The 18612-nt window shown below is 38.3% G+C and overlaps 1 protein-coding gene across 6 annotated transcripts in view; it reads left to right on the top strand.

Annotated features, from left to right (window-relative positions):
• The first annotated feature begins 5596 nt into the window (after nucleotides 1-5596).
• Nucleotides 5597-18612, top strand: part of SLCO1C1 (solute carrier organic anion transporter family member 1C1) — a 57022-nt gene continuing 44006 nt past the window's right edge. For 5 of the 6 annotated variants that reach the window (XM_057556806.1, XM_007194816.2, XM_007194815.3 and 2 more), the window contains exons 1-3: nucleotides 5597-5831; nucleotides 15655-15803; nucleotides 16935-17076. In XM_057556806.1, the coding sequence (XP_057412789.1) occupies nucleotides 15675-15803; nucleotides 16935-17076 (271 nt within the window). In that variant the 5' untranslated portion in view covers nucleotides 5597-5831; nucleotides 15655-15674. Of the gene's footprint in view, nucleotides 5832-15654; nucleotides 15804-16934; nucleotides 17077-18612 lie in introns of those variants that run through there. The other variant, XM_057556808.1, reaches the window with a different exon arrangement.

Raw genomic sequence — 18612 nt, 5'->3', positions numbered from 1 at the left:
CAGGGATGTCCACTCTCACCACTTTTATTCAACACTGTTTTGCAAGTCCTAGCCATAGCAATCGTAGAAGAAGAAAGAAAAGGAATAGACATTGGAAAAGAACAAGTATAACAGTCACCATTTGCAGATGACATAATACTCTACATAGAAAATCCTAAAGTCACCACAAGAAAACTACTAAAGCTCATCAATGAATTTGGTAAATTTGCAGGATAAAAATTAATGCACAGAAATCTCTTGCATTCCTATACACTAACAACAAAAGATCAGAAAGAGAAATTAAGGAAACAATCCCATTTACCATCAAAATAAAAAGAATAAAATAACTAGGAATAAGCCTACCTAAGGAGGCAAAAGACCTGTACTCTGTAAACTGTAAGACACTGATGAAAGAAATTGAAGATGAAAAACAAATGCTTGAGAGGGTTTGGAGAAAAGGGAACCTTCCTACACTGTTGGTGGGAGTGTAAATCGGGGAAGCCACTATGGAAAACAGTATGTATGTCTCAAAAAACTAAAAATAGAGTTAGCATATGATACAGCAATCCCACTCCTGGGCATATATCCAGACAAAATTATAATTTGAAAAGATACATGCACCCTTATGTTCATAGCAACACTATTTACAATAGCCAAGACATGGAAACAACCTAAATGTCCATCGACATGAATGGATAAAAATGTGGTACATATATAGAGTGGAATACTACTCAGCCATAAAAAAGAACAAAATAATGCCATTTGCAGCAGCATGGATGGGCCCAGAGATCATCATACTAAGTGAAGTAAGTCAGAAAGAGAAAGACAAATACCGTATAATATCACTTACACGTGGAATCTAAAATATGACACAAATGTACTTATCTATGAAACAGACTCACAGACATAGAGAACAGACGTGTGGTTGCCAAAGGGAGGGGGGGACATGGGGGAGGGATGGAATGGGAGTTTGGGATTTGCAGATGTAATCTATTATGCATAGAATGGATAAACAACAAGATCCTATATAGATCCTGTGTGTATAGCACAGGAAACTATATTCAATATCCTGTGATAAACCATAATGGAAAAGAATGTGAAAAATAATATATATATATAAAACTGAATCACTTTGCTGTACAGCAGAAATTTTTTTGTTGTTAGAATTAATATAATGATTGTTTATATGCCCATAAAGTACCTGATACCTAGGTAAGCACTTGATGAATTTTAAATCTCTTCTCTCTTAGGGTTTCCAAAAGGGAAGGGAGCAGGGAGGGATAAATTCAGAGTTTGGGATTAACAGATACACACTACTACATATTAATATAAAATAGATAAACAACAGGATTTACTGTATAACACAGGGAACTATATTCAATATCTTATAATAACCTATAATGGAAAAGAATCTGAAAAAGAAAATATATGTGTATACAAATAACTGACTCACTCTGCTGTACACCTGAAACCAATACAACACTGTAAGTCAACTGTACCCCAACGAAAAATGTCTTCTCTCTTTTAAGTGGCACTATGTGGTAATTACAGAAAGTGCTTAAGAAGGGAAAGGTTTGTGTGTAATGAAGTAGTGAGAAAAGATTTTGCAAAGATATGGGACTTTAAGAAGGGAAAGATGAGCTCAATATCAATGCACTTTTTAAATAGATCTTTAAAATAAGTGAGGATCCCAGTTGCTAGACATTGACACTCTCTCAATGTGTCAATGTAGCTTTGTGAAGGAAAAAGGCAGGTCTGGAGAGTGTAGTGTAGAGCCTAAAAGCCTGTGCTTTGAATCTACAGATTCAATTCAATCCCTACCAAATTACCAATGGTATTTTTTACAAAACTAGAACAAAAAATTTTAAATTTGTATGGAAACACAAAAGACCCCAAATAGCCAAAGCAATCTTGATAAAAAGAAAAATGGAGCTGGAGGAATCAGGCGCCCTGACTTCAGACTATACTACAAAGCTACAGTCATCAGAACAGTATGGTACTGGCACAAAAACAGATATAAAGATCAATGGAACAGGATAGGAAGTCCAGAAGTAAACCCATGCACCTATGGTCAATTAATCTATGATGAAGGAGACAAGAATATACAATGGAGAAAAGATAGTCTCTTCAACAGGTGGTGCTGGAAAACTGGACAGCTACATATAAAAGAATAAAGTTAGAACATTCTCTAATACGACACACAAAAATAAACTCAAAATAGAATAAAGACCTAAGTGTAAGACCAGATACTATAAAACTCCTAGAGGAAAACAGGCAGAATGCTCTTTGACATAAAGCACAGCAATATCTTTTTGGATCCATCTTCTAGAGTAATGTCAATAAAAACAAAAATAAACAAATGGCACCTAATTAAACTTAAAATCTTTTTGCACAGCAAAGGAAACCATAAACAAAATGAAAAGGCAACCCACAGAATGGGAGAAAATGTTTGCAAACAATGAGACCAACGAGAGATTAATTTCCAAAATGTACGAAGAGCTCATACAGCTCAATATCAAAAAAACCAAACAACCCAATTAAAAAATGTGTAGAAGATGTAAACAGTCTCCAAAGAACACATACAGATGGACAACAGACACATGAAAGAATGCTCAACATCACTAATTATTAGAGAAATGCAATCAAGACTACAATGAGGTATCACCTCATACCAGTCAGAATGGTCATCTCCAAAAAGTCTACAAATAACAAATGCTGGAGAGGGTGTGGAGAAAAAGGAACCCTCCTACATCCTTGGTGGGAATGTAAATTCGTATAGCCACTGTGGAGAACAGTATGTGGGTTCGTTAAAAAACTAAAAATGGAGTTACCATATGATCCAGTGATCCCACTCCTGGGCATATATCCAGACAAAACTATAATTAGAAAAGATACGTGCACCCCTATGTTCATAGCAGCACTATTTACAATAGCCAAGACATGGAAACAACCTAAATGTCCATCAACAGATGAATGGATAAAGATGTGGTACATATGTACAATGGAATACTACTCAGCCATAAAAAAAGAACAAAATAATGTCATTTGCAGCAATATGGGGGGACCTAGAGATTATACTAAGTGAAGTAAGTCAGACAGAGAAAGACAAATATTATATGATATCACTTATATGTGGAATCTAAAAAATAGTCCAAGTAAACTTATTTACAAAATGAAACAGACACACAGGCATAGGAAACAAACTTATGGTTACCAAAGGGGGAAGGGGGGAGGGATAAACTGGGAATATGGGATTAATAGATACACACTACCATATATAAAATAAACAATAAGGATTTACTGTACAGCACAGGGAACTATATTCAATATATTTTAATAAACTATAATGGAAAGAATCCAAAAAGTATGTGTCTGTGTATATATATGTGTATATGTGTATATATATATATATATATATATACACATATACACACACACACACACACATATAGTTATAGTTATTTGGTTATGTATATAACCAAATAACTATACATATAACCAAATAACTATGCTTCAATAAAAATAAATAAATAAAGTGATTGTGTGATCCTTACCTCAGATAAGGAAGCAAATGAGAATGAGTGCTATGGGTTGAATTGTATCCCCCCAAAAGCATATACTGAAATTCTAGGCCCCTATATCAATGGATGCACCCTTATTTGGAACCAAAGACTTTGCAGTTGTAATCAAGTTAAGATGAGGTTCTTACAGTAGACCCTAATTCAATATGACTGGTTTCCTTTTAAGAACAGGAGAAGACAGACACACACAAGGAGAAGATGACCATGTGGCAATGGAGGCAGAGACTGAAGTGATGAACCTATAAGCCAAGGAATGCCAACAATTGGCAGCAAACGCCAGAAGACAGAATAGCCAAGGAAGGATTCTCTGCAGGTTTCACAGGGAGCACAGCTCTGCAAACACTTTGATTTTGGACTTCTCCCCTCCAGAACTGATAATAAAGTTCTGTTGTTTTAAGCCAGCCAGTTTGTGGTACTTTGTTACACAACCCTAGAAAACTCATTCATTCATGGTTAACTCATTTACGGTTGATTTTACACCACAGAGTGGTGGCAGAGTTGAGTGACTGTGACAGAGATTGGCCTTCAAAACCTAAACTATTCATTATTTGACCTTTTACGGGAAGTTTGCTGAACCCTGGTCTATAGTATAAAAGTAGGATATAATCCACTGCAAGGCTGTTTATGAGAAACTCTGAATATCATGTATAAAATAAGTATGATGTGCATTCAAAATAGAAACATGAGCCGTGGACTGAAGAGGTCAGAAAAGGAATCATGATAGAGAGTGAATTTGAGCAAGTTAGGAATAGACCAAATTACACTCTCGGGGTAAAATTGCATTTCGTGTTGAGAAAAAGTAGGCCTTTTGTGCTTTTTGGCTGGTAAACAGTGTCTCCCCTTCAATGCACCAATGGCCACCTGTCAGACACATCGAAAAGTCTAAGACCTGTTATGATGTTTGCTCACTATTTCTGATGGCAAAGGTTGGCTGTTGGCTAAAATAAAGTATTTGGTCTTTTAGACTCCAGATACACAGTTGCTTCACTAAAAGATTTCTTATTTCTTTATTTTCCTTGTATGTTTCTTTTTTCTTTTATAGTAAAATGTCTTATAATAATATTTGACTATTAATTAATGATCCTGACCATTATGTGAACTGAAATTATATGTGTAATGATGATAACTTTGTCATTTAGTACTTTGTTATTTGAAATGTATGTTTGAGTACATAATATAATTCTTAAACCACCTTGTGAATGTGTTTTTTTTTTTTTTAATAAAAATTCTCCTCACCAAGGAAGAAGTTGAGAATGTAAAGTGACCAGGCCATAGTCACAGCCATGTAAGAAAATGGTGGACCTTGGATGATTCTGGAAGCAAATTCATTTATTAGTATAAACCACATGCAAGCTAGTACTGCTCAAAATCCTCTCAAATGGTAGTCTCGAAAAAAGAATTTAATTGAATTGTAGAATGTCTTAGTGCAAGGAGTTCTCTTTTCTTAGAATTTATGTAGAATGAACAACTGAATGCCAAAATTTCAATGTTTTTCTTTCTTTTTCTACTTTTAAGATTCACAGAAATTGTGGGTGTGAGCAACTGATCATGTCTCTTTGAGAATTAACCATTTCTGGAAAGAACTCTGCAGAGCCTTGGTCCTCACCAGATCTGTGGTCCCGGCAGATTCTAGAAAGAATCCCAACGGGAAAAGAAACCATACAGAGATTTTAGTCCATGAGCTTTTTTTTTTTTTTTAAAGAATTCCGGTGATGTCCTCAAGGAGCGGCTGGCTTAAAAACTTCTTGGAAGGAGAAGGAGAGATCTTTGTTACAAACTTCCGTCCCTCCTCCTGCTTCTGTTCCCTTACCCTCTGCCCCCTGCAGAGTTGTGTTTTCTGGGAATCAGCAAGTAAGATCACAAGTGGTCTTTTCTTTCTTCACTCTCTCCCATAAAGAAAGCTTTATCACGTGCGGCCTTAAACTTGCAGCAAATTGCAAAGAAATGGCTCAAAGGCATCAGCTCTTTCTGTGCCCTGGGAGCTGAGATGCACGTCAGTGGCTTTGCCAGCGTGGCCTGTTCCCTGCAGACTGCCAGAGAAAAGAGGCCAGGAGGAAAGAGAAAACAGAAGAGATTGGCCACGAGTGAGACCATGCCCTACATCTTTTCTTTCCGCTGATCTGCTCTGTGTCCAACCAGGCTCTCCCCACCTGACAAAACTGCTCAAAGCTGCTGTAGGATCCACCTGCTTCCTCTTTCAGTCTGTGGAGTGTGGTCCAGCCTCTTGCTGGGCACACTGAGAGGAACTGGCTGCGTGATCTCCACCTCCAGGTAAGATCTGGTTCTCTGCTTTCGTATTTTGTGATGATCACATCAGAGTCTCACAGGAGAGAAGTCAAAGAACCCTTATGTTCTGCACTGCACGTGTCTTATCCATAACACTTCTCATGAAACTTGTAGGGGCCCTTGTAAGGATGGTGGAAATGGGAGAGGATACTGGTTAAAGAAGTCAGATAAACTCAGATCTGGGTTCAAATTGTGATTCTGATGCTTGTTTGATGGGTTGTTTTGTACAAGTCACTTAACTGCTCTGAGTCATATGATTGTCTATAAAATGAGAATTATAATGCCAACCTTGTTGAGTTGTTTTAAGGATTAGCACAAAGTATATAAATCACCTGGTACATAAACAGTACTTACTAAATCTGCATCTGACACAATTACTTGCAGTGAGGCGATCAGCTTCCTACCAACACATACTCCTTAGAAAGCACCATGAGGTTATTTTCCCTCCTGAAGGGAGAGATCCTGGGGTCCACAAGACAAGCTAGTGCAGAGGTTTTCCTCATGTGAGATGACCAAGACAAGACAGTGATGGGAGTCACTGCCTTTCTGACTTTGTCTTTGGGGTCCGTGGAGGCTGAGTGCTGGATGGAGTCTGTTACAGGATCAGGGCATGGAGGTCATGCTATTTGCACGATCCAACGACAACCTTCCTAGTGCACCTGTACTCTTTAAAGACTGGAGGACTGCCTTCCAAACCCCTGTGAACAGAGAATTCCATTTTTTGGAACTGAAGTGAAGAGAAACTGGCTGATTTTTCTCTGGCCTCCAGAGTAAGTAAAACTCCAACCCAGGGTGTTGGAGGAAAACTTTGTGGAAATCTGTTCAAGTGGTGGGAGAACAAGTAAGGATTTGACAAATGCACATCCTGCTAAATAACTGCGTTCACTCTACTTCTGCAATTGTTAATGGCGGGGGGGGGGGGGGTGGAGAGAGAGAGCGCCCGCAAGCCCGGAGGCTCTCTCCATTCATGTCACTGAGCGTCGCCTTTCCCCTTCTTTTCACAGATGGATGAATAGCTCAGTGCTCAAAAACGTAGCCTAGCCTCCTTGAAACATACTATACTTGAGAGGATATGCAAATTAGCCATCAAGATGAAACTGTATTTTCAGTAGAACAATGTAGTGTCAGTATTTTAATCTGGATGTTATTTTGCCCTAACACAACATCAGCTAGGTGTTCTCTTGTTTTTATTATCACTTCTGGATTCGAGTTAGAATGATTTTTGTGACAATACCTGTAAATATAAGAAGACATTGTGTTTTGATGTCCCAAGCTTTTAATATTATTTTCAACATTTTTTCCCTCTTTAGCATTAGTATTCTAGATATGACCCTTTGAATTTTTAAAGATATTTTTAGTATAACTGATAGTGTATTTTATTTTATTTTTAATAGTGTTGCATTTATTAAAGAACACTCATCAATAGACACATATTTTTATTTTCTTTTTCAATTCAGAGAGGGTCCTTAAGGAACTCTGGATTTTCTTAATCCACTCTTCCTACTGCAGCCAAAGAGAGATTTTTTTTTTAAACCTATTTATTTTATTTAATTTTTTAAAACATCTTTATTGAAGTATAATTGCTTTACAATGGTGTGTTAGTTTCTGCTGTATAACAAAGTGAATCAGCTATATGTATATGTATATCTCCATATCCCCTCCCTCTTGCGTCTCCCTCCCACCCTCCCTATCCCACCCCTCTAGGAGGTCACAAAGCATCGAGCTGATCTCCCTGTGCTATGTGGCTGCTTCCCACTAGCTATCTATTTTACGTTTGGTAGTGTATATATGTCCATGCCACTCTTTCACTTCATCCTAGCTTACCTAACCCCCTCCCCGTGTCCTCAAGTCCATTCTCTACATCTGCGAATTTGTTCCTGCCCTGCCCCTAGGTTCTTCAGAACCTGTTTTTTTTTTTTTTTTTAGATTCCATATATATGTGTTAGCATATGGTATTTGTTTTTCTTTTTCTGACTTACTTCACTCTGTATGACAGTCTCCAGGTCCATCCACCTTGCTACAAATGACTCAATTTCATTTCTTTTTATGGCTGAGTAATATTCCAATGTATATATGTGCCACATCTTTTTAACCCATTCATCTGTTGATGGACACTTGGGCTGCTTCCATGTCCTGGCTACTGTAAATAGAGCTGCAGTGAACACTGTGGTACATGACTCTTTTGGAATTATGGTTTTCTCAGGGTATATGCCCAGAAGTGGGATTGCTGGGTCATATGGTAGTTCTATTTTTAGTTTTTTAAGGAACCTCCATACTGTTCTCCATAGTGGCTGTATCAATTTACATTCCCACCAACAGTGCAAGAGTGTTCCCTTTTCTCCACACCCTCTCCAACATTTATTGTTTGTAGATTTTTTGATGATGGCCATTCTGACTGGTGTGAGGTGATACCTCATTGTAGTTTTGATTTGCATTTCTCTAATGATTAGTGATGTTGAGCAGCCTTTCATGTGTTTGTTGGCAATCCGTATATCTTCTTTGGAGAAATGTCTATTTAGGTCTTCTGCCCAGCTTTGGATTGGGTTTTTTGTTTTTTTGATATTGAGCTGCATGAGCTGCTTGTATATTTTGGAGATTAATCCTTTCTCAGTTGCTGCATTTGCAAATATTTTCTCCCATTCTGAGGGTTGTCTTTTCATCTTGTTTATGGTTTCCTTTGCTGTGCGGAAGCTTTTAAGTTTCATTAGGTCCCATTTGCTTATTTTTGTTTTTATTTCCATTTCTCAAGGAGGTGGGTCAAAAAGGATCTTGCTGTGATTTATGTCATCGAGTGTTCTGCCTACGTTTTCCTCTAAGAGTTTGATAGTGTCTGGCCTTACATTTAGGTGTTTAATCCATTTTGAGTTTTTGTGTGTGGTGTTAGGGAGTGTTCTAATTTCATTCTTTTACATGTAGTTGCCCACTTTTCATAGCACCACTTATTGAAGAGGCTGTCTTTTCTCCATTGTATGTTCTTGCCTCCTTTATCAAAGATGAGGTGGCCATATGTGCATGGGTTATCTCTGGGCTTTCTATCCTGTTCCATTGATCTATATTTCTGTTTCTGTGCCAGTACCATACTGTCTTGATTACAGTAACTTTGTAGTATAGTCTGAAGTCAGGGAGCCTGATTCCACCAGCTCCGTTTTTCTTTCTCAAGATTGCTTTGGCTATTCGGGGTCTTTTGTGTTTCCATACAAATTGTGAAATCTTTTGTTCTAGTTCTGTGAAAAATGCCATTGGTAGTTTGATAGGGATTGCACTGAATCTGTAGTTTGCTTTGGGTAGTATAGTCATTTTCACAATGTTGATTCTTCCACTCCACGAACATGGTGTATCTCTCCATTTGTTTGTATCATCTTTAATTTCTTTCATCAGTGTCTTATAGTTTTCTGCGTACAGGTCTTTTCTCTCCTTAGGTGGGTTTATTCCTAGGTATTTTATTCTTTTTGTTGCAATGGTAAATGGGAGTGTTTCCTTAATTTCTCTTTCAGATTGTTCATCATTAGTATACAGGAATGCAAGAGATTTCTGTGCATTAATTTTGTATCCTGCTACTTTACCAAATTCATTGATTAGTCCTAGTAGTTTTCTGGTAGCATCCTTAGGATTCTCTATGTATAGCATCATGTCATCTGCAAACAGTGACAGCTTTACTTCTTCTTTTCCAGTGTGGACTCCTTTTACTTCTTTTTCTTCTTTGATTGCTGTGGCTAAAACTTCCAAAACTATGTTGAATAATAGTGGTGAGAGTGAGCAACCTTGTCTTATTCCTGAACTTAGTGGAAATGGTTTCAATATTTCACCATTGAGAACGATGTTGGCTGTGGGTTTGTCATATATGGCCTTTATTATGTTGAGGTAAGTTCCCTCTATGCCTATTTTCTGGAGGGTTTTTATCATAAATGGATGTTGAATTTTGTCAAAAGCTTTTTCTGCATCTATTGAGATTATCATATGGTTTTTATCCTTCAATTTGTTACTATGGTGTATCACATTGATTGATTTGCATATATTGAAGAGTCCTTGCATTCCTGGGATAAACCCCACTTGATCATGGTGTATGATCCTTTTAATGTGCTGTTGGATTCTGTTTGCTAGTATTTTGTTGAGGATTTTTGCATCTATGTTCATCAGTGATATTGGCCTATAGTTTTCTTTGTGACATCTTTATCTGGTTTTGGTCTCAGGGTGATGGTAGCCTCTTAGAATGAGTTTGGGAGTATTCCTCCCTCTGCTATATTTTGGAAGAGTTTGAGAAGGCTGAGAATGTCTTCAATTCTTTTCATTCTTTTTTCTTTATTCTGCTCTGCAGTAGTTATTTCCACTGTTTTATCTTCCAGGTCACTTACCTGTTCTTCTGCCTCAGTTATTCTGCTATTGATTCCTTCTAGAGAAGTTTTAATTTCATTTATTATGTTGTTCATCATTGTTTGCTCTTTAGTTCTTCTAGGTCCTTGTTAAATGTTTCTTGTATTTTCTCCATTCTATTTTCAAGATTTTGGATATCTTTACTATCATTACTCTGAATTCTTTTTCAGGTAGACTGCCTATTTCCTCTTCATTTGTTTGGTCTGGTGGGCTTCTACCTTGCTCCTTCATCTGCTGTGTGTTTCTCTGTCTTCTCATTTTGCTTAACTTACTGTGTTTGGGGTCTCCTTTTCGCAGGCTGCAGGTTCATATTTCCCATTGTTTTTGGTGTCTGCCCCTAGTGGCTAAGGTTGGTTCAGTGGGTTGTGTCGGCTTCCTGGTGGAGGGAACTGGTGGGACTGTGTTCTGGTGGATGAGGCTGGATCTTGTCTTTCTGGTGGGCAGGACCACGTCCGGTGGTGTGTTTTGGGGTGTCTGTGAACTTATTATGATTTTAGGCATCCTGTCTGCTAATGGGTGGGGTTGTGTTTCTGTCTTGCTAGTTTTTGGCATGGGGTGTCCAGCACTGGAGCTTGCTGGTTGTTGAGTGGAGCTGGGTCTTATAATTGAGATGGAGATCTCTAGGAGAGATCTTGCTGATTGATATTACATGGGGCCAGGAGGTCTCTGGTGGACCAATGTCCTGAACTCAGCTCTCCCACCTCAGAGGCTCAGGCCTGACACCTGGCCAGAGCACCAAGACCCTGTCAGCCACACGACTCAGAAGAAAAGGGAGAAAAAAGAAAAAGAATGAAAGAAAAAAAATAATAAAATAAAATATATAAAGTTATTAAAATAAAAAAGTAAAAAAGTAATTAAAAAGAGGAATAGAGCAACCAAATCAACAAACAAATCTACCAATGATAATAAGCTCTAAATACTAAACTAAGATAAACATAAAACCAGAAACAAATTAGATGCAGAAAGCAAACCCCAAGTCTACAGTTGCTCCCAAAGTCCACCGTCAATTTTGCGATGATTTGTTGTCTATTCAGATATTCCACAGATGCAGGGTACATCAAGTTGTTTGTGGAGCTTTAATCCACTGCTTCTGAGGCTGCTGGGAGAGATTTCCCTTTCTCTTCTTTGTTCGCACAGCTCCTGGGGTTCAGCTTTGGATTTGGCCCCGCCTCCGCATGTAAGTCACCTGAGGGCGTCTGTTCTCCACCCAGACAGGACAGGGTTAAAGGAGCAGCTGCTTAGGGGGCTCTGGCTCACTCAGGGCGGGGGGTGGGGGAGTGGGGAGGGGTACTGAATACGGGGTGAGTCTGCGGTGGCAGAGGCCGGCGTGACGTTGCGACAGCATAAGGCGTGTCATGTGTTCTCCTGGGGAAGTTGTCCCTGGATCACGGGACCCTGGCAATGGCGGGCTGCACAGGCTCCCGGGAGGGGAGGTGTGGAGAGTGACCTGTGCTCGCACACAGGCTTCTTGGTGGCTGCAGTGGCAGCCTTAGCCTCTCGTGCCCGTCTCTGTGGTCCGTGCTGATAGCCGCGGCTCGTGCCCATCTCTGGAGCTCGTTTAGGCCGTGCTCTGAATCCCCTCTCCTCACGCACCCTGAAACAATGGTCTCTTGCCTCTTTGGCAGGTCCAGACATTTTCCCAGACTCCCTCCTGGCTAGCTGTGGCACACTAGCCCCCTTCAGGCTGTGTTCACGAAGCCAACCCCAGTCCTCTCCCTGGTGTCTGACCTCCGAAGCCCGAGCCTCAGCTCCCAGCCCCCACCAGCCTTCGTGGGTGAGCAGACAAGCCTCTCGGGCTGGTGAGCGCTGGTTGGCACTGATCCTCCATGTGGGAATCTCTCCACTTTGCCCTCTGCACCCGTTGCTGCGCTTTCCTTGGTGGCTCCGAAGCTTCCCCCCCACCCACCCCGTCTCCACCAGTAAAGGGCCTTCCTAGTGTGTGGAAGCTTTTCCTCCTTCACAGCTCCCTCCCACTGGTGCAGGTCCCATCCCTATTCTTTTGTCTCTGTTTTTTCTTTTTTCTCCTTGCCCTACCCAGGTATGCGGGGAGTTTCTTGCCTTTTGGGAAGTCTGAGGTCTTCTGCAAGCATTCAGTAGGTGTTCTGTAGGAGTTGTTCCACATGTAGATGTACTTTTGATGTATCTGTAGGGAGGAAGGTGATCTCCACGTCTTACTCCTCTGCCATCTTGAAGGTCCCCTCCCTGATAGTGTATTTTATTATTAAACAATTTATTTGCATTTTCTGTTCACTGGGTTTAATATTATGACTGAACAGAAATAATATATCTGAATTCCTAAAACAGTAGGCCAGTTTGTATTACATAGTTTAATTTGTGGAAAAGAATTGCGTTTTACACTATATATTTGATGTTATTTATTTTGTATTTTAAAAATCTTTCTGGTATGTATTTCTTGCTTCGTGATATTTCTATATCTTTTATATTTAAAATATTTTTTCGTATAAGAAATGTACATTCATTATAGAAAAATTAGAAAATATGCATACACAAAACATTTTAAAAAAATCGTCTGCAGTGTCACCAGCCAGAAATAATGTGTTAACCTATTCTTTATAAACTTTCTTAAGCTTTGCTTCTATGTATACACACCTGTGAATGTATGTGTGTTTCTATTATAAAATAGAGTGTTATATATATATTGCTTTGAAGTCTTGTATTTTTAAAATCAACTCTGTAATAAAAATAGTTCTATATGACTATATTTACTTCTTTACACTAATTTCTAATGGTTTCAAAGATTTCATTGTGTGAGTATACCATAATTTGTTGGACATTTAGGTCTTTCTGTTGTTTTGATTTATTTTAAATTTTTTATAAGCAATGAGCCTCTCCAGGATTTTAATTAAAGGTACTCAGTATTTTTGCAGTAAAGAGACATAGTCAATCCATTGCTTCCCAAATACCCTTTCACTGTTCTGGCAAAATATTTTTCTGAAAACCTAGTGGATATAGGAAGTTGGCTGTTGGTATCAATATCTATATACTGAATTTCTTAGATTTTTTTTTTTTGAGTCATGAATGGCTGTTGACTTTTATCACCTGATGTATTGCATCTACTGAAATTTTATTATTTTTCATTTTGAATTTCTTCTAGCTTTATTGAAATGTGACTGACAATAAAAATTGTATATATTTAAGGTATACAATGTGATGTTTTGATATACATATGTAACATTTTGAATTTTTTTTTAAATTTATTTATTTTGTTTATTTTTGGCTGCATTGGGTCCTCACTGCTGTGCACTGGCTCTCTCCAGTTGCAGCAAGCAGGGGCCACTCCTCGCCGTGGTGCATGGGTCTCTCACCGCAGTGGCCTCTCCCGTTGCAGAGCATGGGCTCCAGAGCGCAGGCTCAGCAGCTGTGGCACATGGGCCCAGCCGCTCTGTGGCATGTGGGATCCTCCCGGACCAGGGCCTGAACCCACGTCCCCTGCATTGGCAGGCGGATTCCCAACCACTGCACCACCAGGGAAGCCCCAACATTTTGAATTTTTAATGTGATGATTTAGGTGAACAAACTTCCTAATTAATCAATTGTTATATTTTTTAAAAATCTTAATTATAGAATTTTAATTAATTTGTATTTGCTAGTATTTTATTTAGGATTTTAGCATCTCTAGGTTGGCTCTGCAGTTTTCCTTTTTGTGTTGTCTTAATGAGATTTTGTTATCAAGATAATTCTGGCTTGGTCAAATGAATGGAGACTATTAGCATCTGTTTCCATTATCTGCTATTTTTCCTTGAAGGGTATTCCTTGATAAAGCACTCCAGTTACATCATCTATCCTTACTATTTTTATTTAGGGAATAGTTTTAGAGTATTTTTGTTAATGTCTTCCTTAGCTATGTTTCTCTCCTGGTTTGTATAAATACAGGTAATTTATATTTGCTAGAAAGTTATCCATTTTGTCAAGACTTTATAGTTATTTCTATATATTTTGCATAATTTTTATTTTGTATTCTCCTAAACATCTGTGTTTAGATCTTACTAATACTGTATTCCTGTATCTTTGTCTTTTGCTCTTGTTTAGAATTCTCTGCTCTTTGTTTAGCTTTTTGGCTTTAAAATTTTTTCTGTTTTCCTCACTTTCCTTTGTCCATTTTTAAAAAGTAAATTTATGCATGTTTATGAAATTGAATAATCTAAAAGTCTAATAACAAGTTTAAAAACAAAAAACAAAACAGGTCCTTGCCCTACGCTTCTCAACCCATTTCTCACTCCCTCCACTTTTAAATTTTTCAGGTCTTTCTTCTGATATTTAGCTCCATATTTCAAAATAAATTGTGTATACTGCTATTTCTTGATTTTTCAGTTTGAGACATTATCTATGAATTCAAACTATGAAAGATGAGGTTGAGTAAACACAGAACATGCATTATATAAAGTCAAGATAATAAACACACAGACAGAATAACTCTAAACTTCTACCACAGTACATTAAGTTTTACCCTGATGTTATTCTTTCAGTTAGTGTGATGGGAATACAGAAGATCTCTATAAATGTACAAATGTATCATCTAGAAACATTAGGGTGATCCAGAAGTTATTTTACTTTTAAATCCCTTCACTTAGATTACTTTATCAGGCAGGCACTGAGCTATATGGAATCCTAAAGAAGTGGGTGCATAGGATATGTAAATATTGATATGAACAAAAAGAAAATAGGTTCAGATTATGTGAACTTGTCCAGGGCTTGGTAAGGACAAGGGAAGGTGGGAAATTAAACATAGGAAGGAAGGCATCTTTCTTACTTTAAGGCAGGCCAAAGACTACTTTTGGCTGAATGAAATATAAGCCTGAGGCATAAATCATGCTGCTTCCCTACTTGTCAAGCTAAAATGATACACAGATTGGTCTTTTTTTTTTTTTTTTTTTTGCCTTATTTTAAGCCTTACTTTGGATGCTACAAATGTATAAGAATCACAGTGTGATATAGGCATCTACCAGGGGCATCAATCTTTTCTATTCATTCTGCTAAGATAATAGATTTAAAGGCTTTAAAGACTTAATTCTAATGAATCAATATTCAAATGGCTGAATTCCTCTTCTTCCTTTCCTGCTTGCTTCTAGTTTAAGCTGGCAAGACCACAAAGTTAGCAAAATTCTTCCTCGTTATTTATTCCAAAGGCAACATTGAAATTTATTCTTTGCTATAATGAGGCTTAAACTGGAGGGATTGAGAAAGAATGCTGGCTACAGAGTCCCAAGAGCAGGATTGCTTAATCAGATATCCTGGTCGATTTTAATTGAAAAACTTTGCCAACTTACTGTGGTAAAATGAGGGAACTTCACATCAAGTTATGTCTACAGAATTGTGATCTATTGTGAAATAAAAACATTATCTAATCAACTGCATGGGTTTGAATTAATTTTTTTTTTTTTTTTTTTTACTTTAAAAATCAACTTTGACGGATCAGAGTCAAGGAATGTTTTCATAATGGACACTTCATCCAAAGAAAATATCCAGTTATTCAGCAAAAATTCAATGCAACCTGTTGGGAGGCCTTCCTTTAAAACAGAATATCCCTCCTCAGAGGAGAAACAACCCTGCTGTGGTGAACTAAAGGTAACAAACAATTAAATGATAAACAACCATAAGTGCTTAACTAAAGAGGTCAGAGAATTTGCTGGAGTCCATGCTCTCAGTTCTTGATCCAGTTATTTTCTACACACTATAGCTAGAAGGGAGAAATTTTTTCCACTTTAAAAAGTGATCTTAGATGCAATTTATGAAAACCACACTTGGCTGGGCAGTGAAAGCAATCTTTGCCTGACTATGTAGGTTAAATTACTAAATATTACTTTCCTGGCTCACTTGAATGCCCCTCCGAAACAGAAAGGAGAGAGGTAATGATATTTATTAAATATCTACCATGTACCAGATGTTATGCTATGCACAGTTGTAACATTTAATCTATGAAACATCCATATTATTCCCATCCTATAAATGAAAAATTTGACTTTCCTGGCCACACAGTAAGGGACAGGGTTCCCTTTTAAATGGTGCTCAACGTGACTCCAAGTTCCTATACTTTCCTTGCATCAAATATTCACTCAACAAATACATATGTGTTTTTTTTTTTTTTTTCATATAATCTGCCTTATGGATACTACATCACAGACCCAGGTCTAGCAAAACACACAAGCCAGATATCAAAAAAAAATTTTTTTTTCATTGAATAAGAATTTGAGTATGAATTTAACTTGAATATGAACTTAAACACAAAGAACAGTAGTTCTACTTTTTCAGTCTGTTATGTTCCCTGCTAGGACATTAACCATTGCTGTGAAATACACAGTAATGAGTATTAGACTTGTGATAAGATGTTAAGTATTTGGTTTATGGTTTTTGTTTTATTTTCTTACCTTTCAATGGCTCCTTCCTCTCTCTGCTTCCCCATGCAATGAATCTTCTTTTCAAAGCCAAGACACCTTTGAATGTCCTTTGGGGGAGAGGGGGAGAAAACGGGAAAAAAAGGAGTTCAACATACATTATGAATGAAAATCTATTTGAATTTTGAGAACTCTACATGAGCTTGAGGTGGGAAGAAGCCTATTACTTTGCTTGAATGAAATCTTCAATGGTAACAGGCTTGTTACCTGGTTCGTGGTTTGTGTTTTTGTCTCTCTGTTTAGTAAATTTCCAGTCATGCGTCAGGCTGGAGTTAGACTAAGTGTGACCTGTCATATTTTTCAGGTGTTCTTGGGTGCCCTGTCTTTTGTTTACTTTGCCAAAGCACTGGCAGAAGGCTACCTGAAGAGTACCATCACTCAGATAGAGAGAAGGTTTGATATCCCTTCTTCACTGGTGGGAGTTATTGATGGTAGTTTTGAAATTGGTAGGTATTGCAGATGCCTGACTTTACTTTTAAGTACAAGGTGTCTAGGCATGACTAAATGACATCCTCACTGCATTCTGTTGTCTGCCAAGATCAGACTCTATCTGTAAAATCTTATTCGGACAGAATTTGCCATGGCCTTGTGCTACAGTACAGGCAATTTGTTCTAGCCCAGCAAACAGCAATTAACTGCCTGCCCCAGGTGTTCACTATTATATGACTCACACAAGTTTTCAATCAGAGTGAGACTTTTCTAGGAGAGAGTGTGAGATGCCGCTGGTATTTTGAGTTAAAAGTATGTAGGAAATGTCCTTACAAAAGAGTTATACATCCTGGAAGCCCTGTGATTCAAAATTTGGAAGAATCCAAAGAAGCTCTAGAAAAATATCCTGTAATGATTTAAGAAGAAGTTAAACTATAAAAGGGGTTTTTCTGCCCAGTGGCCTAGAAAGAAGATAAAGGGATTCTATTAACAAGAACACTAGAGCAAAGCAGGCAATAAAAATTCTACTCTCTGGGGTCTTTGGTTAGCCATTGACTGTACACTTTGAATTTGAAAAGACCAAGTGATTTTCGTCACTGTTTTGGAAGTACTTTAAAGAGTGTAATCCCACTTAGCTTCCTGAGTTGATAAACTAAGGGGCTTTGATTCCTTCTTGAAGTAAACAAAATTAATAGCCTCTGTGGTCCTTTCTGCCTGTTGAGACTCAAATATATGCTATAGTAAAATCTCTAATGGCTCCAGGTTCACCTTCACTTAAACCTTCAGAAGAGTGAAGGAATATATCTCAACTCTTCAACAATTACTTTTTTAGCTCTGTTGGGCTGCACCCGCAGGCCAGCAAGCCCTGTGCTTGTCCAGCTTCAACACCGAAGAAAGAACTCAGAGTTAGCACAGAAACATCAATGGTTTAACGGATAGGGGGAACTTACACGTCTGAAGCAAGGTCCTGGAGCAACAGGCCACCGTGTACGGCTGAGGGCAGGCAGGACATGGCGGCAGTCTTCGCTCCCAGGGAGGAGGGGGAGATTACCAGTTATAGGGGGAATTGACTTCAGGTTGGCTCATTGGTTACCAGGGAAACCAGTAGGTGGCACGCCCCCTCACTACCGCTTTGACAAGCTATCCTAGTGGAGATGTTCTGATCTAAATTTAGAACAATCACCAGCTGAAGGGGCAAGTATACAGGAAGGTCGGTAGTGTGAGTAGGGTGTAGATGAAGCAGGCACTGATTGAGCAGGGAATGTACAGAGAGCAAAAGAAGAGCCATCTTGGGTGGCCTGAAGATACAAGTTCATACTGTATATATCAGTTCTTACTCTAAATATCAGAGAAAGAATTAAAAGAGTGAATAGGTAACCTTTTACCTTCAGGCTTTTGCTTCCCAAATCCATCTTTCATCACCCTACCAGAAAAAGATTTCTTGGTTCAGTGTTAGTCAAACATTAATGTTCACGCAAATGACTGGACAATTGTGTTAAAATGCATAGACTGATTCTGTAGGAAGGGAAATAAGATCCTGCGTATCTAACAAG

The sequence above is a fragment of the Balaenoptera acutorostrata genome, chromosome 11 (genome assembly GCF_949987535.1).
Source record: "Balaenoptera acutorostrata chromosome 11, mBalAcu1.1, whole genome shotgun sequence".
NCBI classification, from domain to species: domain Eukaryota; kingdom Metazoa; phylum Chordata; class Mammalia; order Artiodactyla; family Balaenopteridae; genus Balaenoptera; species Balaenoptera acutorostrata.
The sequence above is the reverse complement of the archived record's forward strand: the minus strand, read 5'-3'. Positions and strand labels throughout refer to the sequence as shown.